This window comes from Emericellopsis cladophorae (assembly GCF_022114955.1).
Source record: "Emericellopsis cladophorae strain MUM 19.33 chromosome Unknown NODE_52_length_165805_cov_119_926832, whole genome shotgun sequence".
Taxonomy (NCBI): domain Eukaryota; kingdom Fungi; phylum Ascomycota; class Sordariomycetes; order Hypocreales; family Bionectriaceae; genus Emericellopsis; species Emericellopsis cladophorae.
The window spans coordinates 45,946-69,058 of record NW_026250977.1 but is presented as its reverse complement, the minus strand read 5'-3'; the positions used below and the strand labels follow the sequence as shown (position 1 = coordinate 69,058).

Here is a 23,113-nt window from a genome sequence, read left to right as displayed (position 1 = left end):
ACCGCGCTGGCTCCTCTTCAAAATGCGCTAGTAACCCGCATCCTTGACATGTCACATGGTACGGCTTCGGTCATGCCTAGACACATGCTGTTCGTCTTCACTTCCTAGGGAGACAGATCGTTGCAACCACATTGACTGTACCCGCTTCCATCTTGGAGAAATGGCAGCAACTTCCTTGAGCAGGCGAGAAAGCGCCACACAGCAGTTTATTCAGCTTGGTTTTCGTCGTCGCTACCCTCGCCACCTTTCCGAATGGGTATCTTGATCCCTTGATCAGAAAATACCTTACTTAGGGCAGTGCTTTTCTTCACGCCTGGGAACTTCTTCGCGGACCAGACCTGGAATGCTTGACTGAAGCACGACACGAGGATGGGTGTTCGCTCTTTGGTGATGTTGGCTTCCTGTTTGTGCCTAGCGCCAGGTCTAAGCATGTGAACAACGGAGAATTTCAGTCTACCAAGGTCAGTCCAGTACGCGCACCCAACCAAAGGCGCTGACTTACCTGTAGAACCCTTCATGGCGAATGCTCAGATCGTGAAGGATGAACCAGACGCCAGGCCGCTGTTCCGTGTCTCGAAGGATAAACGCAGTCACTGCGCGGTTCCCGACCAAGTTATATCTGCTGGAGGCCTTCCCAGGTATCTGAGCGACAGATGAGCCGCTGCCTTCTCCGTATCCGGTCGGCGTGTCGTAGCCCTGCGTAGGCAATGTGCTGAGACTCGGCGGCACAGGTCTATAGTCCGAAGGGAGGTAATACTGTTGAGAAGGGAGCATGGGTGAATGGCTATACCCCCCGTTCAAGTTCCTAGGTGGATGGGCTTGCCATATCAGACGACGATCGTTTACAAACAAAAAGGCATACGAGACGTACCATCCACGGGGTTGGGTTGCATTGCGTATTCTGTTGCAGGATAGCCATTGGATTGATGTCCGCCATACGTGACGTCTCGCATTGAAGCCTGCGCGGGGTTTTGGTAGCCTAGAGACGCCGGCTCGTTCCCAAGGGGCATGTACGTTGTGGATGGTGTGGTGATCCCCGAATCATTGGTAGAGTTCGTCACCGCAGAAGTGAGATTCATCTCTTGTGTACAGTCCACGTTCCATAAATCGACGAGAATAATGAACAGGGAAGGGTCGATGTTGCTAGACGGCCACAGTCAGTGCCCCGTTGCCTTGATGCCCTTGGTCCGCGCACTTGACTGACTCGTAATTGATCTCGAGACCGTCCTGATCGAAGATGGCCAGTCGTATGCACGGCGGCGGTGAAAGTGGTCTTCGGTCCTGGTCTGCGTATTAGCCCCTGCTCAACGTCCAAGCACATGAGGGAGGTCCAGGGCTCACCCTTTCTCCAGAGCCGCACATGCGTGCTCGGGCCGGCTGTTGCTTCACTTCTAGCCTGAGACTCTTGTCAGCCGGAGATCCAACCCGCTCTAGGGCCGGTGACTGACTTGTACGTCCAATTGGTGTGCGCCTCGGGCAGGGACGTGGCGTCTTCTTCGTCTACCTGCACACCACTGCTCCCAGGTGGCGGTTCCTGCTGCACCGGCTGCACTGTATGCGCGTACGTTTGCAAGTTCGGCTGTGCTTGCGGCCGCGACTGTGCTTGCTGGTAACGCGCATCTTGCGTACGAGCACTGTGTATGACGTTGTGAAGTGGTGGAAGATATTGCGGCGGGATGTCCGATGAAGGGTACGCTGGAGGTTGCTGCACGTATTGTTGATTGTGGTGGTAATGACCCGGAGCAGGTGGACGAGGACCATTCTGCGACTGGTAGTAGGAGGTTTGTTCGTACGCTGACGGTCGGTCCGCATTCGCTTGTCGCGTCGCCTCGGATGGATGGTACGGAGGATCCATGGCGCTCACGGCCACAAGGCTCACCACTAGTTACCTAAGTAGGTGTTGCTGAGCTGCGCCCTTCCCAGCACTTTGGCCCACGCAGGTCGTTCGTTACTTCTCAAGCCCAGCCCCGCTGTGCCGTCGAAGAATTGTATCCGCGAGATGATGGTGCCTCAATTAGATACGTTAGCGTCGAGATTGAGAGTGCCTAGTCGTTTAGTACTCGGGGACAGGGCCGTGTGTTTTAGCTGAGATAGATGCTGGGTATCCTGCAGCAATAAGCCCGGTTCACGGGCTGGCAATTGGTGTTGGTGCGGAAGGAGGATGCATCACTTGGGTCAGGGCAGAGCACGGCTGTAGCCTGTGGTCAGATGGAGGATGCCGAAGGGGGCTGCCGACAAGGGTCGTGCGGGCTATGGCCATCCCTTGGAGCAACATTGAATTGATCTGTATGGCCGACAAGCTGGACTGAGCGAGAGCCTGGAGACGGCCGGGCCGCCGGGCGAAGTACGGGAATACTCGAGCAGCAGCCCATTCCGCTCCGAATTCGAGCCACCAACATATAGCCCTTGACACACTTCTCGAGGGCGTCTCCCTCCCGCCCAAGCGCCGACTATTTGCAGCAGCAAATGGCCAAGATCCTACAGCACGTTGATGCTGTTATTGCACAACCACACCCTCAAGGCGACCAAGTACGGCTACGTTTTCGCAGAGAGGGACATACTCGACGAAGCCAACAGGCACTTGAGACCTCAACGAACACCAACATGCTAATCCATATAACCTTACTAACGAGAACGACGGAAGTAACACCTAGATTGGGTTAGAGATTTTTGCCTAGCAGTTTGTAGCGGATAAGGAGATCCGTCAGGAACAGCTTATAGCTATACAAAATAGGTTCCGGCGAGGGTAAGTGCATCAGCCATGTGTCTCCTTTTTGCATCAGGAGCACGGCTTCCGCCCTTGTTTCGTTTCGTTCTCTAGCTGCCTACGCAGACACCTTGCGGAAGTCTCCTCGATGATGACCTTGACGTCGCTAGTTTGCCGAAGTTGGCCGACAACCTCAGTGAACTTGCGAGAGTTCACACTGTTCGTGAAAGGGATTAGAGATTCGTGAAAGGGATTAGAGGTTCGTGAAAGGGATTAGAGGTTCGTGAAAGGGATTAGAGGTTCGTGAAAGGGATTAGAGTCAGTCGGTTTGGTGGTGGTGGGGGGGAGGTGACCTCTTCATAATCAACGCCACGGGTTTCGGGAATGACAAAGAAGAACAAGATGGTAAGCATCATTATCAGTCCGGCAAACACGAACCCGGCTTTGGCGCCGAGGTTTCCGGCGTTAGGGTTGATCATGTAGGGGGAAATGAAGCCCATCAGCCAGCCGCTGTGCTTGTGAATAGAGGGTTGAGTCGGCTTGACGGTATGGCGTGTTGGTACTCACAACAACCCTTGGCAGAATCCGATGAAAGTCATGGTGATAGGGCGGAGGGGATCTCTCTCGCCTACGTGAACTCTGCGGCACCAATGGTCATCTGGTAGGCGACGGCCGTGATTGCACAGGTTGTCAGCACAGCCATTTCTCCCGCGGAAGACAGGTGCAAACACATCCCACAGGAAGATGCACATTACAATCACCTAGACGGTGAAGCTAGACATGACGCAGCCCACGATTTCTATCAGCTATGCAGTCCTATCAGCTATGCAGTCCTATCAGCTATGCAGTACTATCAGCTATGCAGTCCTATCAGCTATGCAGTCCTATCAGCTATGCAGTACTATCAGCTATGCAGTACTATCAGCTATGCATGTAATCTCAAAACATCTTGGCAGCTAGCAGGGCTTAATTACTAGTAGGATGGCAGTCATTGATCCCATTCCGCCAATCAACAGAGGGCGACGGCTAGTTGTTCCGACAAAGACGAACACGGCGAGGCTCGAAACAAGCATGACAAAGTAGAGCGCCACGGTGACCACGAAGAAGTTTTGGATCTTGAGGAGGAATAAGAAGTATGTGACGTATCCTATCGAGCGAGTATCACTACGTTGAGGCCCGAAAACACCCCTTTGTTCAAATGTCCAACGAGCAATACTTCAACGACGCCGGCCCCGGCCAGAAGCACAGCGACATGTGCCACTACTCCCAGGCCTTCGTCTTCGGCGACGTCGCCAAATGCGCCGGCCAGGGCGGATGGGACAAGACGGGCAAAATGGACGCCAACGACGTGGCAGGCCAGGTCGAGCTCACGTTTGAGAACGTCGACCGCGTTCTGCAGGCCGCCGGCTTGCGCGTCTGGGAGGACGTGTACCTTATACGCACATACCACGTCAACATTGGCGCGTCCTTTGACTTGACGGTCAAGAAGCTAAAGAGCCGCATCGCTCACCGGCCTTGCCGAGGTTGGCGCTCCCGCAGATTGAGATTGAGATTGAGATTGAGGTTGAGGTGAGGAAGCAGTCGGCTTAATAGGAGCACCCGATTAAATATTTGAAATCGACACATTCTCCCAGCGACATGGTCGGCTTGAGGTTGTTGTTGCGTATCACCTGGCGCGTTTGGGTGTAAACGGCGCTCATGATGCAGTGAGAATCAAGTATATGTCAGATCCAGAGCGAGGGGTGCCGAGATGTTATAAGTACTAGTAATCATTCCACTAGTATTAAGGCAAGAAAGTACAAGCTGCGCTCAAGGCATGAAAGGACAGCCACAGTGCTCTTCATCATGATGTATTGGTGTCGGTGCGCAAGGCTCCAAGTCTATGCTCTTCTTTCTAGTCCGGGTCCGCCTAAATATACTGCAAGACAAATTCCACCTCCTCGTCAGCCGTATCGACAATGTCCTGGGCTGGGCCCTTGGGGAACCATCCCAGATTCTCGCCATTCTTTGTTGTGAGAAAACACTTACGACTTTCGTTAGCTGCTGAAGACGCGAAAGTACTTAGACAACACAGAGGGATGCCTTTGTACCTACTTCCCGCCAAAATCGCTGGATACGTGCCAAGTTGGACTTCCAAGTGTCTGTGCAATCGTCTCCATGTCCTTGCCATCGGCCATGGATACTTCGGGAGAATCAAAAATACCTCGCTTGTACAGCGCTTTTGCCACGGACGCACACATATCGTCCAAGGCCACGTTGCGAGAAGCGTCTAGATAGTAGCCCTTTTCTTCCGTGTCCGCGGTTTTCCCCGGCCAAGATACTCCGAAGGAGGCCCTGTACTGGCTGGTAGTATCGTCAAAGTGGCTAATGGGCCAATCCTATCAAAGTTCGTCAGTGTCGCAGCTCCAGTTGTGCGTCTCCTACTGAACCTATGTGAAATCTTACCGTTCCCTCCGCGTCAAAACGGCACACCTTCTGCAAGGCCTTTGCAGCTTTTATAAGGGCAACCGTTTGGATGGAAATGGGATTTCCGAAGCCCTGGCCTTTGCCGTCTATGATTTGGCACACGGGTCAGCGGCGAAAGTAGCGAGAGATTGATTCGGTAGGCACTCGCAAACAATGGTGGGAATGACAATATACCTACGTACCCCGTGGGTTGCAGCCTGGTCGATGATCAGGATGTTCGTGGAGACGCCCCTCTGCAGGAGCTTGTTGAAGGTTTGGTGAGCTTGCTGTGACCCCTGCTCCTTCTGGATCTCGTACAGGTTGTCGTCCGTGTCAAAGAGCGGCCGGTAAACATGGGCGTCGGTCCAACAGGAGAACATATTGGCGCCGCTCGTCTGTTCTCTACAATTATTTACGACCTAGCGGTACATACGAACGACCGAGTGCAAAACCAGGTATCGCGCGGTACTCACGTAGATGAAATGGACGTCTTGTCCCGTGCGCTGCCTCACTTTGGCTAGAGCTGTTATAAAGCCCGGCTGACCAACAGTGTTCACGGCATCGATAAGCCAAAAGACGACAGAGATTTCCTTTTCGACGAGCACCTCGACGGCCTCTGCACTATTTGGGTCAAATGTCAACAGGGTCAGGCCGTACTTCTGCACGACAGTGACATGTGCTTCCGACCGAACAAGGATAAAAATGGTTCCATGACTGGGAAGGGTCGTGTGCGACAGTTGCTCAATAAGCGTACCGCCCAGGTAGCCAGAGGCACCAGTAATCGGAATGTTGTGGGACACGGTGAAGCTCTGAAGGAGCAGTGCAGCATCGACGGTGCTTTTTCAAGTTCACGGGGCTGTGCTCTCTAGACATGGGTTTATACATACTATCTAAATCACTGAATATGAAAGTCTTCAAGATCTTCGGCCCTAGAAGTCATAATAAGCCTGAGAAAACCACTGCAAGCTGTCATGACCTTGGATGGCCGCATCGGCTGTCGGATCCCAAGTCCGACGCCACCCCAAAGTAACATGATACTGAGCTTCCGACAGACCCATACCGGCCGGAGTGTGAAACGACAAGATTGCCGGCTTCAGAGGAGATGAGGTAGGTATTATTAATGGCCTCAAATTCAGAATAGCACTGTTCATCCATTGTTCCGACTTGAATGAGCTATGGGGCACGATATCAAGGCGCCCCCTGATTCAGAGCCATCCGCCACCATCATCAGTCTGTCACCCCTTTCCAGGCACCCAATCACCCCATTGATCATTCTCTGTCAATACGAACATGATCAGATCCAAGGCAGATGCATTGGTAGTTGGGTACCCGCTCGATAGGGGGTCGTTCTGATGGCCTTGTGCGACGAGCCGAGATAAAAGCACAACAGCCCCACTGGGGTCGCGGCGAGGTTCGACAGCCATCACTGTTTCTTGCGACAGTAGACGTCGATTAGTACGTCCGATCCTCCTCCAAGCAGATCAGCCATGTCTGCCGTTCCGACACCACTTCTTGAGCACGTCGCATCCCTCAACGCGCTGCCTCCTACTCCGATAGGCGCCGGGTTCTTCAGCGTTCCTGATTCAGCCATTTGCAAGAAGGCAGAAGCCTTTGTTGGAGAATACCTTCCAACTTGGATGGGCAACCACGCCTTCCGCACCTACGCATCCGCGCTCGCCATTCCGAACCATGCAGGCTGGGATGGAGGCGACAAGGCCCGCGAACTGGGTATCCACAGAGAGTTGATCTTCCTCGCACGTGTCCTCCGCGAGATGGGATTCGATGCAAAAGACAGCCTTAAGAGTCGCATGTCGCTCGAGCTCTGGGGCGGCATCATGGCGCGAAAGTGGATTCTGGCGCAGGAGGAGGACTTGGTCGCGGCCGGACGGTCGCCGGAGCTGCTTCTCGGGTGGGCGGACGAGGCATGTTAGTCCATTGCTCGACGCATCATCGAGTTCAGGGGCTTCAGCTCGCACTGCAATTTCACCCTTGCGCTCGTCGTGCTCGCCGCTGGGCACGGTCTCCCGGGGCTCAGCAATGCCTTTGTACATGAAGATGAAGTGAAGGCCATATGTGACAAGTGGCCTCGCAGGGGCTATTGCGCCGGGTTGAGCAGGCACACCAAATTGGAGCTCGAGCGCAAGCCGGCCTGCATGTTTGAGGATTTCTTGCCGCTCTTCAATTCGGGCATGTTCGAAGTCGATGTTTTTGAAAGTGTGCAGAGTGAACTCGATAACGATAAGGGTGGCAGGAAGACCTAGTCTTAGGTAGTTACTTGGGAAAGAACTTCAACTAGTATTTAAGAAAGCCACTAATAAAAGGCCCTACAATTTCACCGCCTGGCGGCATGTACAATATCTCTTTGGCATGAACTTGAGGATGGACTCACGTCACAAGCAAGCTCGGCCCGTTGTAGGTCAAGAGAAAGGAAGCAGAGCAAAAAAACATACAACAGCCGGTATTCGCTGGTCGTCACCGACCCAACTACTAATCAGCCCCTCAGGACTCTTTGCTGTCAGGATGCTGACAGCTTGAAGTGGAAGAACAGGCATCTAGAATAGACGCCCATGATCTCCGTTTTTGGAGGTTGTTATCCACGAGCGATGATCCACAGTACCGTTATGTCACATAACCGTTAACAAAACGGGCGCATCTTTCAACGTCGATCAGTTGGACGCCGGCGCTGGTCTTGGTTATCATGTTCACCAATCATGTTCACCACCCCCTTGCCGAATCCCATGACGGCCCCCAGAGCACCCTCCTTCTTGGCGTCCCTGTACGGCTGCATGCCGAGGTCGCCAAAGCCATCGATGAAGCCCCAGGCAAACGTCTTTCCCGCGATGGTCATGCCACTCCTGAAGCCGGTCGCGGGCCCATGGTCGCGGACACCGCCATTGTGGTACCCAGGTACTGATTTCAACCCCTCGGTGATGGCCAGTGGGAAATCAACTAGGCCGCCTTTGATCGTGGCAGAACACATCTTGCCCATGCTCTTGGCCGATGCTCCGGCCATCTTGCCTGCTATAGAGCTAGACTTTGGGTTGTTGCGCTGAACAGTCGTTGCGGATGCGCGGTCGCTCATACTGGTTTCCTCGCTTCGGGCCGTCTCGGTTGATGGCGTCGGTGTGCCGAGCGTCTCGAACTCCCGAGCCCGTCGATGGCGCTCGTTCTTGTATTCTTCCATTGGCTTGGTGACTATACCAGTAATCGAACCGGTGATGTCGACTGCCGTTCCCACAATCGAGGAAGCCCCGCCTGAAATGGGATCCCATCGCTCCGTTCGGATGTGGATAGGTTTGCTATGATATGGCTTCAGGTGCTTGGCAATGGCCGAGTTGTGGTTTGTGAGCAAAATCTCCGCCGCCATCTTGGACAGCTTGAGAGGCGGCTTCGCTTTGGTGTACAGCCACGCAGCGGGCTCACCGGGGATCAGATCGCACGTGATGCTTTCCAAGGGGAGTTGACGATGGAACGATTGCACGGCAGTTTGCACCCCGGCTTCGGATTCCATTTTGGCAGCGAGAGACGCGGCGGCAGCGGACGCCTTTGGCGAGAGGCAGTACCGAATAGCTTCCGCGAGGTTTTCTGCCGTCAACTTCGCATGGGGGATTGGATTGCGACCTGCGCCTGCTCTAGCCACCAGGTCGCCCCAAAACGGTTGGCTAGCACGAGGAAGATTAGCTTGAATCTATGTCCGCAGCGACTGAGGCATATGCCCAGTGTGGCCTTGCGCAATGACTTACTCCCCGAAGAAGGGCACAATGACGGTGGGCTTCCCGTTACGCAACCCACACGCAGTTGTCGCCGTGCCACCGTGATGTACCACGGCAGCCACATGCTGGAAGAGCCATTCGTGCGGACAGTCTCCTACCCAATAGATATTCTCGTCTCCTTCACCGGCAAGGTCAGACCAGCCCTTGGAGATAATGGCGCGGACACCAGCCGTCCTGACGGCGTGGAGAATGGTCCATGTCACCTCGTTCGGGTTGTCCAACACGATGCTGCCGAACCCGATATAGACTGGCGGAGGACCGGATTCGAGGAACCGAGCGAGTTCGGGCGGTGCTGTGAACTGAGGCGCATCGCGGAAGAAGAAACCGGAGACGTCTATAAGCTGTCAGCCACGCCTTGGCCACCAGAGGAGGTCAAGTTGGGCTCGTGCGGGAAAACAGACCAATGTGTGAAGTCCAGTCGGCCGGCTTGGGAACCAAAGCAGGTGACCAACAGTATGTAAACGGTATCTTGAGAGTGTCCGCCAACGCGGGTCCATCAAACATGGCGATTTCCTCTAGGTCGATAGACTTTCGCCACTTGTTGATAACGTCGCCGAGTCTGTGTCTTGTATTAGAACTTGAGTGTTCCGCGCGCCGGACGATGGGTTTCTACTGACCCTTGCCATGTCATCCACTCGACCACAATGAAGGAGATATAATTAGTCAGTCTGCGATCGCTATCCACATTATTGAGGTTGGCGAGCGGATGTGGGAAAGCCGTGGTACTGCTCCAGGGCATGGTGAACATTAAATGCACAGGTATGCCGAGCGCCTGCGCGCAGTGGACGTGTGCGAAGCTGGGCGGATTCGCGATAATAGCATCCGCTACAAAGGGCTCGCCCGTCAAGGGATCCGGCTGAAGGCATGACTGCCAGCACTTTTCGAGCATCTCGCGGATCATATGGCGCTTCCGCTGGTTCTCGCCGGCCGTGAGACTTTTCATGCTAGGAATCAGGCCCGGATTCTTGACCATGTAGGCCATGAGTTCGGCTGGGTCACCACCAATTGGGAAGAACTCGAGGCCTGAGCCTGTCACAAAGGTATCAAAGGTGTCGTGGGTTGCAAGGCGGACGCGGTGGCCCCGTCTTGTCAGTTCTTTTCCCAGAGCGACAAAGGGCTGCACATCGCCTCGACTGCCGACGACTTGAATGACTACATTCAGTTTGGTAGCCCATGAGGAACTTTGCCTTGCTGTTTCAGAATACTCTGGCGGAGGGACGTCTGGGATTTTCTCGGAAGGCGCGTGGTAGAGTGCCCCAAGCGCGTATACCAGCGTAGAGTTGTAGTCAATCTCGACCCTGGCATCTGGTTGATACAGCATTAGTCGTTGCAAACTTCAAGGATACATGGTCCGTTGGACGTACCTTTGGAGAATGAGAATTCGGCCGGGAATTCGCCTGGTAATTCAGCAGGTATTTCAGCAGGCAGTTCGACGGCACTCACAGAGGCATGCGGCGAGATGAATGGACTGCCTGTGCTTCCGACGGCTGTGTAAGGTGGTGTTGGTTCAGGACATGGCGAATCGTTCGCCGATTCTCGTCAGGCATTGTAGGATGTATTGGTGAATTGAGCAGCTAATGGATGACCCAAAAGCTCAGTGTGTAGGTCCTATTCCATGCTGGCAACGCAATGGTTATAGCTTCATGTATACATACTGCTTGCCTTGAAGGAAAGAGGGTAAATTTTGCAACCGCGTCGCGTGAACTACGTATGGCGATACGCAACTCATAACGCCAAGACGGGTGGGCGAGGGCGCAGCCAAGCCACTGGGTCCATGAACCGGACGATCTTTACATGATTACGTCTTACAATGAACTTAATTAAGTCTTTACGGTGGGGCTACAATACACGACTCATGTGTGACATGTGGGCGTATGTTTGGTGCGGAGATTGGCGGAGATTGTTTGGCTGCCACGCCTATTATCAAACAGGCCAAAAGGGAATTCCACATGTGCTCTGAATGTGGCTAATTGGCGTACATACGCAACACCTATTCTTTCACATCAACCAACTTCGTGTCTAGCTACCCGGTAGCTAGCCCCACCCCGATCGTCAAGGAGGAGACAATGACTTTGGGAAGGAGGCGCTATGTCACGGCTGCTGTGACCTTTTTTTTTCATAAGCTACATGTATGAAATTATAATATTTGTAGTCGGGGTCTTCGTACCTCAGCCTCCTGCGCCTGAACGCAGAACAAACTTGCAAAAGGCTTCCGCGTCAATTTATATCAGGCAGAGGTTTTATAACGAAAATCCAAGAAAACAACGCTGGCGGTTGAATATCTGTGTCAATATGGCTTCATGTAGTATTTCAATACCTTCATGGCTCTCACGACAGATTGCATACCTCCACATAGCATAGCTCAGCCAGTACGTGTAGCAAATTGAGTCAGGAGGACTCGCCTTTCCACAGCATCCTCGTGCATAGCCACCACCCTCTTCGTAAGGCTCAACTTGCACCTTTTGAACGCATCGACATTGGGCAACCCTCTTGATTCGTGTTAAAATGAAATATGGCAAGCGGCAGGACAAATCGCTCTAGTAAATGCCCCATTCCATCTGCCACTGCTTGTCGGCAAAGCCTTGGAGGCTTTTGGCAATCTGGAGGCAGTCTTCCACAGGCGGTCATGCGTCGCTCGTCTGGTCAACAAAGATTCACTTGCTGCATCAGTCTTCCTTGAGAATGTTGCAAGGGTAGATGGCGCTGTCACTGGCATCACCCTCATCCCACGACCGCCATGCGCGCTGAGGGGAGCAGACGGGAAGGCGAATGAGCCCGGAGGCCCTGATATTATCCATAACAGCGAGGTCGCTAATATCTCCTTCTTTCAGGTCTTGGGGTCGAGGGGCGTTATTGCCTCCATTCGCCTCGAAAGTGTTAAGAGATCTTGCCTTGTTAGCCTAATAGGTTAATATATACGAGAACAAATCCTTACCCGACGATAATATCTTCGATAGTAATACCCCCGTACTGACTGTCTTCTCCTAAGGCGTCTACGCCTGGGGGCACCGAGAAGCCGTATGTCCCGTCTGAGAGCTTATAGTTACCCTTGGGCACCCCTAGAAAGTATTGCTTGCCGTCGTGACAGACTCCCGTCTTATCCCGCACTTCGTCTTTCAGAAGGTCTGATACGTCTTTATCGCAGTCGACACCTATGTCGATAACGAATGAATGCGTACCTAATATTCTCCAGATTTCGGGAATAGCAATCCCATAAAAGGTGCGAGCAATAGAGCTCTTTAGCGTCTGGGTATTTTCATCTTTGCTGAGGCCTCCACCACCGAGGCTGCCGCCGCCGGCTATGAAAGTGCCGTCCGCAATCATATCCCCTAGTCTCTCGATGGACTCGTCGGAACCGTCGAACAGGACGCTCAGGTTATCAACGACGAGATTAGACCAGCGAGAAAGCACAGCGGTACTATATGTCTTAAAATCGTCTTGTGACTCCGAGTCCCATTCGGCCCTGGTTGCTAGTGTTAACGACATGACACCCAAAAATACGAAGCAATAGTACCACGTACGGATTTTTGCTCAGCAAGTCCTTGGCCAGAGTTATGCCTTGCTGAACTATGAGTATCGTCGTGTTCTTCAGCTTGGCTGCTGTAGTCGACCCTTCTTCTCGGAACCAGGGCCATTCGGCAATATCTGAGGGTGCCCCATTGTTAACACAGTACTTTCATATTTAGAACGGAGAGGGAAGAAGGTCAGAGTAAAGCCTCAGCTAGGGACCTACTATTCTTGAACAGGGGACCAAGCACCGTCGAAGCTCCAATAGTAAAGACATCGAGCCAGACAAGTCGCCAAGCGTTGTCATGTTCCGGAGGATCTGGGGCAAAGTCGTCGGCAAAGCTATCGAGAGTACCGGTAGCATTCAAATCCAGATAGAAGGAGTCCGTTATAGCGTCCTTCACAGTCCTAAATAACTTTTCCGGGTCAGCGCACGATTAGAAAGTCGAGTTGGGCGACGTTACGTAATTGATGTCCACGAAAGAATTGACAATGGCAAGCCCCGCGACACCTCTGCCGGGATCGAGTCTTTCGCTGCAATAATTTTGAGTTACGCGCCACAGAGTATCGTCTTGCATAGAGCCACATTCGAAAGTACCATTAACTCCCATTTGCAGACCAATGCAAGAAGAAAACGAGCTGTATAGGTCCTTATTCTCTTTCCAGACAGTGACCAAGTCGGACCACGCGGAGGGAGCATCCATTTGGTGCCATCGCTCTTCTGGGGTCCGAGTTGTGCGGTCGTCCCAGCTAAGATTATCGCATTTGATCTCGGTCCAGTTTCCTGAGTCTGAGCGAACATCGATACGATGGCTCGAACTGAACGCATGTCTGGACTGCGAGCCTTGCGCTGGATCAATCTTCGACGCCGCCAGCAAGAGACAGAAAATCTTCACGGTCGCTGTGCGAATAGAGGAGCCCATTGCGGCAAGAATTGAGAAGACCTTGGGTTTCTGACAAAGAGTGAAGAAGAGAATGCCAAACGGTCCTTATATGAATACCACAGATGTTGCCTGGGCTGGTGAGAATGAGCGGCGAGCTGGGGCGTGTTGGGGCCTGGACAACTTTCGAACATGAAGGATACAAAAGTCTCTCTGTACGTAGTAAACCAATGTCGTTTCTCGGGCGCCTAGCCTCCGCCAAGGCGGCCAAGGCCCCAGTGGACCTCCTGTTGGTTACACTATGCAGGCTACTTCAGGGGTGCCTTCTTAGCGTCGAGGACGGGAGCATTGGAAATTTGGGGGTCAGGGGGCTACCTCCGAACGTGGGTTCAAGTAGATCACACGAAGTTCATGGTTCTACATTCCCTATGAATTCGAAATACTAGCTTGTAAAGTATAAGCTAGCCTAGTTTTCCTCGATAGTATTTACTATTAGGAACTCGCCGTGAGGGCGGAATTTCATTTGGCTCGAGTCCGTTGAGCAAAGGCCGGAGATAGTGCGGGCCTAAGGGATACTTCTTTCTCCCGCTATCTTAGGTGAAGCATAAGGTGGTTTTACTCCTGGCACTGTTGTCGTAGTTCACAAGCTAACATTTGGAATCCCTGGGGTCTGCAAATGTTTAGGGGGTCTTTGTGAATGAGCAGCAAATGCTGCTGATGTTTGTGTCTGATCCTAATAGTGATTGTTTACTGGAAAAAAAGGCCGAAGCCAGCGGCAAAAGCAACCAAGCACGCCGTCCAAGCTATATCCAGGCTTCCGCGAATGCTCACCCCCGTGTCTTCCTCGTCGGGGCACTCGATCATCGAATCATCCCAACGGCACACCCTGGCTGTAGCCGAAGCATAGATGCTCTCTACGAGCTCGGAATCGACCTGTGCTTCGCACGGCTGTGGTGTGGGTGTCACGGTCGAAAAGAAGGCGCAGGAAACTTCGTCCTCCCTGTAATTGGCGTAAATAACTTCCGTAAGGTTCCACGTGTTCCCCCCTAGCTCGGAGCACTGGGAGTCACCAGAAGCAAGGCTATCTTTAGGGTCCTGGGCCCCTTCCTTCGTCGTGAAATATACACGGCCCGATGCACCATACGCCCTAGAAAACATGTAATCGACATCCTCCATGTCCTCTTCAATACAGGGGACGAAACCCAAGCTCCACGAGAATGTCCAATAGGCCTCCGTGTTGAATACATCGCCGAAGACATGGTGGGCAAAGAATGGCTCGCTGCCCGAAGCGTTGGCCATTTTCTCCAAGTCGACAGAGGCTGTGTCGTTGACATCCCAGACGCTGGTGCTCTCGTTCCACTTCAACAAAGTCATAAGGATCTCGCTGGTGCGCATTGACCGAGTGACAGCTGGGTTCTGAAAAGCGAAGACGAATGGGAAGAGATACGAAGGCGCATACGTCTCGTTGCGCGGGAAGATGGAGGTAAACTCGTTGATGCCCGTTTCAAAGTCGGTGTCGGCGCCCATGGTTAGGCTGCCGCCTAGGAGGCACATCCAGGCGACCAGCCGCAGACAGCGACGAATGCCCGCCATGTCCATTGGATGTGTGTGTCAAGTGAGGGAGAACTGGCGATTTGGCGTAGGAAGGAAGACAGGACAGACGTCGGAATAAACATATACATTAAGGTTAAACGGAACGACGCGTCAGGAAAGAAATCTAGTTCAGGTTAGCCGCTGCCCAATTACTCAATCCATGTCCCGTCCCAGGGCGGATGGTGTCCAACGAGGTGAATGCGTTGCCCCCAAGCAAAAGGGGCGAGCACGGAATGTGGGTAGAATGTGACGCTACTCCACAGATTGCTTGTCTTGGATCCTTGGCTACGTGTATTCAGCCTCCTCCGGACAAACAACGCACGCCGTAGAGCCAAAGCCAAGCCCCCAGCCGGCCCTGAGCGGATTTACCGTTGCCCCTGGCCGTCTTGGCGGCTTGGCCAACGTCTGATCCTTGCACGGCCGACCGAATCCCTGAGCCTCTACTTACCGGTTACGGGATCCCGAGTCGCAGTGCGCCACAATCGGATATTAGTTTATAATTAATTTAAAAATCAAATTGAGGTATCCGTAAAGAAGTATGATATAAAGGACTATTATCGACAAAGGTTAATCGCACTATATATAACGTGAGAAACGAAGAGTTAGAACATGAGGTTCCGGGTTGTAAACAAAAAAAAAGGGGCAACAAAACATAGACCGGTGTCATGTTGTCGACATCCTATGGTCACTTGACCTAAATCAAGCTTAAATTTAAGGCTAGTGTCGCTGTCAAGGTCGTCTGACGCTGATTCAGCCTCGAGGTCTACCCTAGTTGTTGTGTCACCAACACAGGCTGCGGCTGACCCTGGGTGAGATCGCCTCTGGCAGGGAGTGCTGAAAAGGACACGAGAGGCAGCCTCAGATTTCCGCAAGAATTAACTGGTCGTGCACGTTTGACGTGGCGGGCAAAGGTCTATATGCAAGGTCCTGAACATGTTCAAATGAAGACATGCCGTAAGGCACCCTGATGATGCGCCAAAGTAGGGTAGGCAGCGATCGGATATCTCTGGGGCAAATCTCGTGGGGCACGTCGCGGTCCGGCGCGTACAGAGCGCAGGCAAAGAGTGCCTTGGAAGTGATCGTCCACGAGCTGAAGGATTCATTTCATTGAACCGTAGCTTGGGCAGCCTCCCAAGTAATCTACTTCTCTTGGAGACTCTCGAACCCCTGGCTAGCGCTGATCGCCGTCGTCGTCATCATACCTATTGTTGTAGAACACTTCACAGCGCAACTAGAGCCTCAAACCGCCATCTTTCTCCGAGAGACCTTCGACACCGACCCGGAGAAAGTGCTCGTCCTCGTGGACACGCTTTCCAATGTCGTCTTTCATCTCCAAGACATCCCAATTCGCCCAGACAGACCGACCGTGCAAAAAGGTAGCCTCCGGGCTCGCGGCCCAGACGGCAAAATGGCCAGGGAGGTTTGCTGGTAGTCGAGGCAGAGTTAGTCAACACATTTATTAGGGAGAGGCCGTCGAAAGGTCATGGGGCGAGCTTAACGTCGTCAAAATTAAAACCGCCGTCAGCGTACCCTTCTTTTCGCGCTGATTCAGTGAGAATGCCTCCAGGATGAAATCTTACAATCTGCAGCTCTTTGGGGTTGGAGTTCTTTGCGATTTGTTGGACGAGGGCGAGTGCGGCATTCTTAGTTAGTCCGTATGTCGGGCGGTCCGGGGCCATGGTCGTCCACATGTACGCCGCAATGGTGGAGACGTTGACCAGAAACTGAAGCCTAGTTAGCCATGTATGTTCAAGTTGTATAGTCAAGTGGACGAATCCAAATTCTCTTGCCTTCATTCCAGTCCCCGTTTTCTGTTTCGAGAAGCCGAGTGTCATGGCCAGCGGAGAACGCACGTTGGCCTCAAAGTCCCCCCAGGTTTTCTCCAGTGTGGTCTCCAGTATATGCGATTTAATCCCATAGGCCGACGCGCTCAAGACCAGAACGTGGACGTAGATGCCTTGGGCGTGCAAGGTGGACCAGAGCTCCTCGATGGCGGGAAGACTGTAGGCGTCGACCGCTCTACCCTCTGCGACGTCGCATCCTGCCTCATGGTTGAGGGTCTTTGCAGCGGACTCGACATATTTGCGACGCCGGCCGAGAATGATTACGCGAGCGGCGCCTGCGGTGACGAAGGAGCGTGCAATAGCAAACCCGATGCCTGAGCTGCCGCCAGAGACGATGACGGTCTTTCCCAACTGGCTCAGCTGTGGTAGTGTCGGTGAGATAGCAGGATACGGCTCCTTGTGGTACAGTTTCAAGGACGGAAGGCTCATTTTGAAGAGTGTGGCCAAGTTGGGATGGGCTGTGTTTGCAAGGGGAGGTGAGTGGCTCGAGTTGAGTGAACCTGTAGAGGCGTAGTGGTCATTTTATGGACCGAAACAACGAGCTACATGTCGAAATGGGAAGAATGTGTATTCTTATATATGTATTTGTAACCTGAGCCTGTGTGATAGACTGGAGGCACGTTCAATCTGAGTGCGCGCGGCTCCCGCATGCAATTCAAGAGCGGGCCGCCGCCCTCCGCAGCCTCCAGTCCATGTCACTGTCCGCCCGCAGCCTACGGCACAGCCCGCATAGTGAGTGAGTGGCCTTTGATTGTGTCAGACTGTCAGCCGTCATATCTCAGTCAGCACTGCCAGTGCATCCTACAGGCTACAGCAGAATACCCACGGTCCCGCACACTGCGGCGGACATTTCCAACCATTCCGCACCATCGCCCTCATCATTGATCTTGGATCCCCCAACTGCGCAGCCATGACGAGGCCCCGAGAATCGTCTGTCGAACTTGACAAGCGGCATCCTGCCTGTACCGCTTGCAGCAAGTCCAAGCGCAAATGCAGCCGTCAATTGCCCAGCTGCCGCCGCTGCCGTGTCCAGAACCTCAGCTGCACATATCCTGTCACCGTGACGCGCGCCGCCAGGTTTCCTCACTAGCCCCAGTCCCTCACGCAATCGGCAAAGCGGTCTTCGCCAAACCTCTCCCCGACATGTGAGAGCGTTCCTCTTGCTACAAGCGGCGACAGCTTCTCTTGGTTCCTCGCCCCGGCTTCGTGGGATATCGACCACGTACCCATTGGAGAGGATGATCGCATCACCTACCCCGACTCCGGGCTCGAGTACTTTCTCGACCAACTTGGACTGTGGCTCGACCAGTGGATGAATGAGAACCACTGCGCATTCATCCACGCGCATCTGTACGAGTCCGACCTCCCAAGCCCTCTGCAGCATGCCCTCGCGGCTTGGCGGGTGTATCGGCCGCCTCAACGACGACGAGTCAGAGGATCGCGTTGCACCTGGCGACGGATCGGTCGCGGAACCTGATCCAAGAGACATCTATGACGGACAGCCTCGCGCTGATGGACGAGTCGGGGACGAACAACCATGTCATCGACAAACTGGCGCGCGTTCAGGCGTTACTCGTATTCCAGGCCATTGGGCTTTTTGAAGGTCATGTGCGAGCCCGTGGACACGCGGAATCCGTGCTGTCAACACTGACCACGTGGGCTGATGCCCTCCTCGAGAGCGCGGCCGCTCAAGTCGCGGCCCCCGCGCATCGGTCTGATCCCCGCACGCTCTTGAATCAACCTCAGATCACGCAGAGCGCTCCAATGAGACAAACCCCTCGACTTGGAGAGCGTGGATTCTATCCGAGTCGATACGACGTGTGTGGATCGTGGCCACGCTCACCGAGGCGGCCTTTTTGATCATGAAACAGGGATTCGCCAGGTGTCCAGGTAGTATCGCGTTCACAGGGCGAAGCGGTGTCTGGGATGCATCTTCGCCTCGAGAATGGGTGGCAAGTCTGGAGAGGAAGACTGCGACTACAAACCCAGTGTTCTGCCGGGGCCTCGATCGACTGCTTGAAGAGACAGGGCCGTCTGATGTCGATGGGTTCACGCATGCCCTGCTCGTGTATGGGCGGGGACGGGAGACTTTGGAAGACTGGACGTCATTTAAGTAGTGACAAGGTCACGGTAAAGCCCGAGAACGTCTCGGAAGAGGTCGACAGCAGCAGTGCTACTCCTATCCTCAGCAGCCTCCTTGATTTCATTCGTTGATAGTATGTCATTGACTTTCTACGGGGTTGTTGATGTACTATCCCGCCGTAATGGGTGCCGAATCACGTGCGGTGTGTTTGTTTGTTTGTCAATCAAAGTCAACCTGCAGGCTGCTGCATTGCCCATCCCTCATTTCGTATCTCAAGCCTCCGCCACTCCCTCCACATCATGGGCGACTTCACTCCCGTGCCAGAAAGGCGCGAGAGGATAGTCGCATTCGCCAGGTTCAACCTCGATAGACTCTTCTTCTTGCTACACAGCTTCGAGGCGGCCGGCCATGCACCACAGACGTATCAAAGAGACCGAAAGCCGGAAGCCTGAATTGGGTCATCTTCATCACCTTTGACGATGGGATTGAATGGGTCTTTCGCTCCCCGCGCCGTAGCATGAGCATCAAAAAGGAATCTCATTACAAGATGACCATTAGTGAAACTTCTACCTTGAAGTATTTTGGGAAGCACAGATCGGTCCCGGTCCCAGAAGTCTACTCCTTCAGGTGAGCTGAAAGATACACTGTATAACGTCTTTGCTACTGTTTCTGATCACTGACGTGTCAAAATTAGCGGCTCTCACGACAACGAGATTGGGGTACCTTATATTCTCATGAGCAAAGCCTCCGGCCGCGCCCTTTCCGAGTATGACTGGTCCGAGGCATTTCGAATACTGGGCTATACGGTGCGGATCCCACCTCTGCCACTGGCAGACCGGGACCGAGAGAAGATATCATACAGGCCAAAAGGGAATTCCACATGTGCTCTGAATGTGGCTAATTGGCGTACATACGCAACACTACCCCCCAGGCTGGCCTATCACAGGCCAGGCTGCACACAAGGAAAACATCAAATGTATGGGTACGGCTCTCATATCTTGCCAGGCCTCAATAAGCCACTATACCTCTCTCTTCATACCAAAGTTAAATCAATAAAAGGCAGAAATCTTGCTTCCTAGGGGGCTCGAACAGTGCGCTCGAAGGGCGAGGGCTCACAACCCATCAAACAGGCTAAAAGGGAATTCCATATATGCTCTGAATATGGCTAATTGGCGTACATACGCAAATGAAGATAATGGGCCAGCTCGGAGGGATCATGTCGTTACTTTCGGAGATTCATTTTGACAAGATTGGTTCATTATTCGAAGCCGAAGACGGTAGCAGCGACTGCTCTGTTGGCGAGTGCCTGAACCCGTCGCACCTCTGGGAAAAGAGGGATACGCTTGAAGGCATCGACCGAGATCCCTTTGACCAAGAGAGCCGATACTTAAGCTCTCTGATATCGGCTTTTGTGTCTCACACTAGAGAGCTTGGACTCAGCCCTCACAACTTCTTTGCGTCGATCCCTAATGTCTTCAAGTACCGTGACTGGGCCAGTTACAAAGCAGCAGTAGACAGCTTGAGGTGGGAAGACTTCTACGTACTTGGGGAGGGAGCCGAAGGCAGCAAAAATCGGCTATCATACTGTCTCGCCGGCGAGTTCCTGCGCGAGATGATCCCTTCTCTTGCCTCTCACGCCTCTCCGAGTCGGGGGTTTGTCCCTTGCCATCCCGACCTTCACATTGGCAATGTATTTGTGGATCAAAACTTCAATGTGACATCCATCATCGATTGGGGTTCCGCGTACGCAGGCCCTCTATCCGAGCTGCTCGCCGCTCCGGGTCTCAGCGGCTCACCACGAGGACGGATCTGACGATATTCCTCGGACGTTTCACGAGAGGAGCATGCAGGAGCATTGGAGAGAACTGCTGGCTAAGCTGCGGGTGGAAGCCGAGGGGGAAGGATCTGAGGAGGACCAGTCTGAAGAGGAGGGAGGCGGTCCTAAGATGGAGACCGAGAAGATGGCCGTTGCGAGGAAGCTGATGCTGATGTCGGAAATGAATCCGAATTTTGTGGCGGATAAGAGGTTGTGGCGATGGCTTGGGGATGCCCTGGACAAGACAGACTCTGAATAGCTCGTTTCCCAGGCCTGCTCTACGGAGGTTTGAGATGAGGCCAGGCTAATAGAGACATTGTCGATAGCTAGGATGGGATCAAGAACCAGTCAGAAGCCAGGATTGGGATGTCTAACCTGTCAAGCATTTCCCGTTCTCACCTTGAGTATCTCTGAAACGAAGCTGGAAGCAGGAGCTCGCCCTGGATCAGCCACACCTTGTCCAAGACTCCAAATAGCCGCTCCCAACATGAGGGGTCGCAAACTCAGGGCGCTGTTACTGGCTATATCTAATTTTAGTAGCAGCGCTGCCATATGCATGTACCCGGCGGGCCGCATGTCGCCCAATCTGACGCCCCTGTAACGTCTTGGCTATCGTACGCTGCCCTATCGTATCACCGCCAGCCACATGTTTGATGTATGTCTGCCCACACGCAGCTGGCGGATCGGACTCTTCCTCTATCGTCAGCCCTACGACTGATCCCTTGGCCAGTACTATCATTTTTCGGGCCCCTGGCGATGCCCCCGTCCCACGACCATGATCTCTACCTGCTTCCGTCGACTACCGGCTTACGATGAGGCTGCTCGGCGTCTTCATCGCTTCGGCGGCCACCCTCACCTGCGCCGCACCAACCCGTCAGTTCGACTGGTTCTTCCCAGGCTGGAACGAGTACATCCAAGAAATCCTTGCCGACTCGTGCGGCGCCGAGCTCGCCGCCTATCGGACAGGCAATATCAACACCACCATCGCTCTCAGCTCTCTCGCCACGCCCGTCGTCGACTGCATCCTCGACGAGTACCCCGAGTTCCTCAAGACCGAGCTCAGCGCCAGCGCCGTCGTGCTCGGCTCGCTACCCATCATCCTACAGAGCCTAGGCAGCACGACCGCCGAGACGGCCCTCATCGGGCTACGCAGGCCCGGGCTGGCGTTCCTTCTCGCAGCCGGGAGCCCGACCGTTGCGGCGAACACAGCCGGCGAGTTTGTCGAGACGTTGAGTAAGTTTGTCGTGACGGACGGGGAGGACGTCGCCGCGAGCTTTAATTTGCCGGGCGTGGACTGGAGTGTGGTCCCGCCGCTTATGCAGCTGCTCATCAGCTTTGCCGAGTACCTGATCGTCGGAGGGGCCGTGGCCAATGTTATTCACATGGCCTACCGGCTCGGCGTCCACGCCATTGTTGGCTTTACCCCGGACACCATCTTCATGGTGCCACTATGGACGCTGCTCGCCGTACTCATCCACTTGGCCGGAGTCCTCGGGCTAGCTCTACGCGTCAAGGCTATGGAGGCGAAATCAGGTGGCGACGACAACAACAACAACGACAACAACAACAACAGCAACAACAACAACAGCAACAACAACAACAGCAACAACAACAACAACAACACCTGGAGGCTCCCCAGCGAGCTCATCCCTTCCGCCGCCGTCATACACACCATCCTTGGTACCCTGGTTCTGTCAATCTTGCTGTTCTTCAGCGTCACAGATTCGGTTATCATCGTGGCGAGATATATGGCCAGCGCCGTGGTCTGCCGGGCGGTGGCGCGGCTCGAGCTGTCGGGCCTGCGGGCAGCGACCAAGAGGACATGTTCCACGGAGGGAGGCACGGGGGCAGGAAGGCGAGGTCATGCTGGCTTCGTACTTGAAGTAGAGGGCGACCATCTTCGCCGACGGCTTCACGATTGATAGAGATGCGTTTCACCTTATGATAGGGAAGGACAACCTATATGTGCCCGAAACCGACCATACATGCACGACCGGCCGCATCCCGGTCCACCCGGAGCCTCCACTTACGGGATCCGGGTGTGTGGATGAAAAAAAAAAAGGGCAAAAAACATACAACAGCCGGTATTCGCTGGTCGTCACCGACCCAACTACTAATCAGCCCCTCAGCGGCTTGACTATGGGAGAGCGGACGGGATCCCGTATTTTCCACTGGGTATGGTCGTATGTGATTGTCAAAAGAAGGTCTTCTGTATATGTTGTGTGTACTCTTTTACGACCCAACCACCGCGTCTTGCCGAGCCAACATTACCATAACGGGTGTGGGGGGGAGTTGCAAACATTCTTCCTGCCCCTAATCCTCCTTCGAAAGATTCGGAATGTTTATTAGAGCTCTCTCCCATAAGAGTCGATTTGGTGAACGAATATTCAATCGCGTGAAATATTCCACGAATACTTTCACACACGTGGTCTTTGTTTAAAAGTACCCCTCTCTCGCAAAGGTA

The 23,113-nt window shown here is 53.7% G+C and overlaps 11 protein-coding genes across 11 annotated transcripts; 4 read left to right on the top strand and 7 right to left on the bottom strand.

The window, feature by feature from the left end:
* Positions 1–206: 206 nt before the first annotated feature.
* J7T54_007564 (nucleoside diphosphatase Gda1) lies at positions 207–1,761 on the bottom strand (the record flags this gene model as incomplete). The annotated part of the gene is made up of 7 exons (XM_051508972.1): positions 207–453; positions 503–593; positions 872–1,143; positions 1,205–1,281; positions 1,342–1,396; positions 1,449–1,546; positions 1,630–1,761. The coding sequence occupies 7 exons, from the start codon at positions 1,759–1,761 to the stop codon at positions 207–209; spliced, it is 972 nt and encodes a 323-aa protein (XP_051359965.1).
* Positions 1,762–2,779: 1,018 nt separating this feature from the next.
* J7T54_007563 (uncharacterized protein) lies at positions 2,780–3,306 on the bottom strand (the record flags this gene model as incomplete). The annotated part of the gene is made up of 3 exons (XM_051508971.1): positions 2,780–2,924; positions 3,146–3,217; positions 3,275–3,306. 3 exons carry the CDS (start codon positions 3,304–3,306, stop codon positions 2,780–2,782), a joined length of 249 nt encoding a protein of 82 aa, XP_051359964.1.
* Positions 3,307–3,905: 599 nt separating this feature from the next.
* Positions 3,906–4,297, top strand: J7T54_007562 (uncharacterized protein; the record flags this gene model as incomplete). The annotated part of the gene is made up of 2 exons (XM_051508970.1): positions 3,906–4,187; positions 4,247–4,297. The coding sequence occupies 2 exons, from the start codon at positions 3,906–3,908 to the stop codon at positions 4,295–4,297; spliced, it is 333 nt and encodes a 110-aa protein (XP_051359963.1).
* A 500-nt stretch (positions 4,298–4,797) lies between these two features.
* Positions 4,798–5,532, bottom strand: J7T54_007561 (putative nad dependent epimerase dehydratase family protein; the record flags this gene model as incomplete). The annotated part of the gene is made up of 3 exons (XM_051508969.1): positions 4,798–5,085; positions 5,153–5,259; positions 5,352–5,532. The coding sequence occupies 3 exons, from the start codon at positions 5,530–5,532 to the stop codon at positions 4,798–4,800; spliced, it is 576 nt and encodes a 191-aa protein (XP_051359962.1).
* Positions 5,533–6,639: 1,107 nt separating this feature from the next.
* J7T54_007560 (Metal dependent phosphohydrolase) lies at positions 6,640–7,413 on the top strand (the record flags this gene model as incomplete). Its single annotated transcript, XM_051508968.1, has 2 exons — positions 6,640–7,061; positions 7,113–7,413. The coding sequence occupies 2 exons, from the start codon at positions 6,640–6,642 to the stop codon at positions 7,411–7,413; spliced, it is 723 nt and encodes a 240-aa protein (XP_051359961.1).
* Positions 7,414–7,808: 395 nt separating this feature from the next.
* On the bottom strand, positions 7,809–10,472 carry J7T54_007559 (Sterol 3-beta-glucosyltransferase UGT80B1; the record flags this gene model as incomplete). The annotated part of the gene is made up of 5 exons (XM_051508967.1): positions 7,809–8,814; positions 8,896–9,259; positions 9,327–9,484; positions 9,543–10,223; positions 10,369–10,472. 5 exons carry the CDS (start codon positions 10,470–10,472, stop codon positions 7,809–7,811), a joined length of 2,313 nt encoding a protein of 770 aa, XP_051359960.1.
* A 1,119-nt stretch (positions 10,473–11,591) lies between these two features.
* J7T54_007558 (uncharacterized protein) lies at positions 11,592–13,136 on the bottom strand (the record flags this gene model as incomplete). The annotated part of the gene is made up of 6 exons (XM_051508966.1): positions 11,592–11,758; positions 11,901–12,038; positions 12,105–12,388; positions 12,447–12,570; positions 12,659–12,840; positions 13,120–13,136. The coding sequence occupies 6 exons, from the start codon at positions 13,134–13,136 to the stop codon at positions 11,592–11,594; spliced, it is 912 nt and encodes a 303-aa protein (XP_051359959.1).
* A 924-nt stretch (positions 13,137–14,060) lies between these two features.
* J7T54_007557 (uncharacterized protein) lies at positions 14,061–14,912 on the bottom strand (the record flags this gene model as incomplete). The annotated part of the gene is made up of 1 exon (XM_051508965.1): positions 14,061–14,912. The coding sequence occupies one exon, from the start codon at positions 14,910–14,912 to the stop codon at positions 14,061–14,063; it is 852 nt and encodes a 283-aa protein (XP_051359958.1).
* Positions 14,913–16,387: 1,475 nt separating this feature from the next.
* J7T54_007556 (uncharacterized protein) lies at positions 16,388–17,179 on the bottom strand (the record flags this gene model as incomplete). Its single annotated transcript, XM_051508964.1, has 2 exons — positions 16,388–16,630; positions 16,760–17,179. The coding sequence occupies 2 exons, from the start codon at positions 17,177–17,179 to the stop codon at positions 16,388–16,390; spliced, it is 663 nt and encodes a 220-aa protein (XP_051359957.1).
* A 263-nt stretch (positions 17,180–17,442) lies between these two features.
* J7T54_007555 (uncharacterized protein) lies at positions 17,443–20,908 on the top strand (the record flags this gene model as incomplete). Its single annotated transcript, XM_051508962.1, has 8 exons — positions 17,443–17,486; positions 17,558–17,810; positions 17,868–18,100; positions 18,253–18,568; positions 19,225–19,460; positions 19,528–19,639; positions 20,026–20,523; positions 20,585–20,908. The coding sequence occupies 8 exons, from the start codon at positions 17,443–17,445 to the stop codon at positions 20,906–20,908; spliced, it is 2,016 nt and encodes a 671-aa protein (XP_051359956.1).
* A 553-nt stretch (positions 20,909–21,461) lies between these two features.
* Positions 21,462–22,571, top strand: J7T54_007554 (uncharacterized protein; the record flags this gene model as incomplete). The annotated part of the gene is made up of 1 exon (XM_051508961.1): positions 21,462–22,571. One exon carries the CDS (start codon positions 21,462–21,464, stop codon positions 22,569–22,571), a length of 1,110 nt encoding a protein of 369 aa, XP_051359955.1.
* Positions 22,572–23,113: the final 542 nt, after the last annotated feature.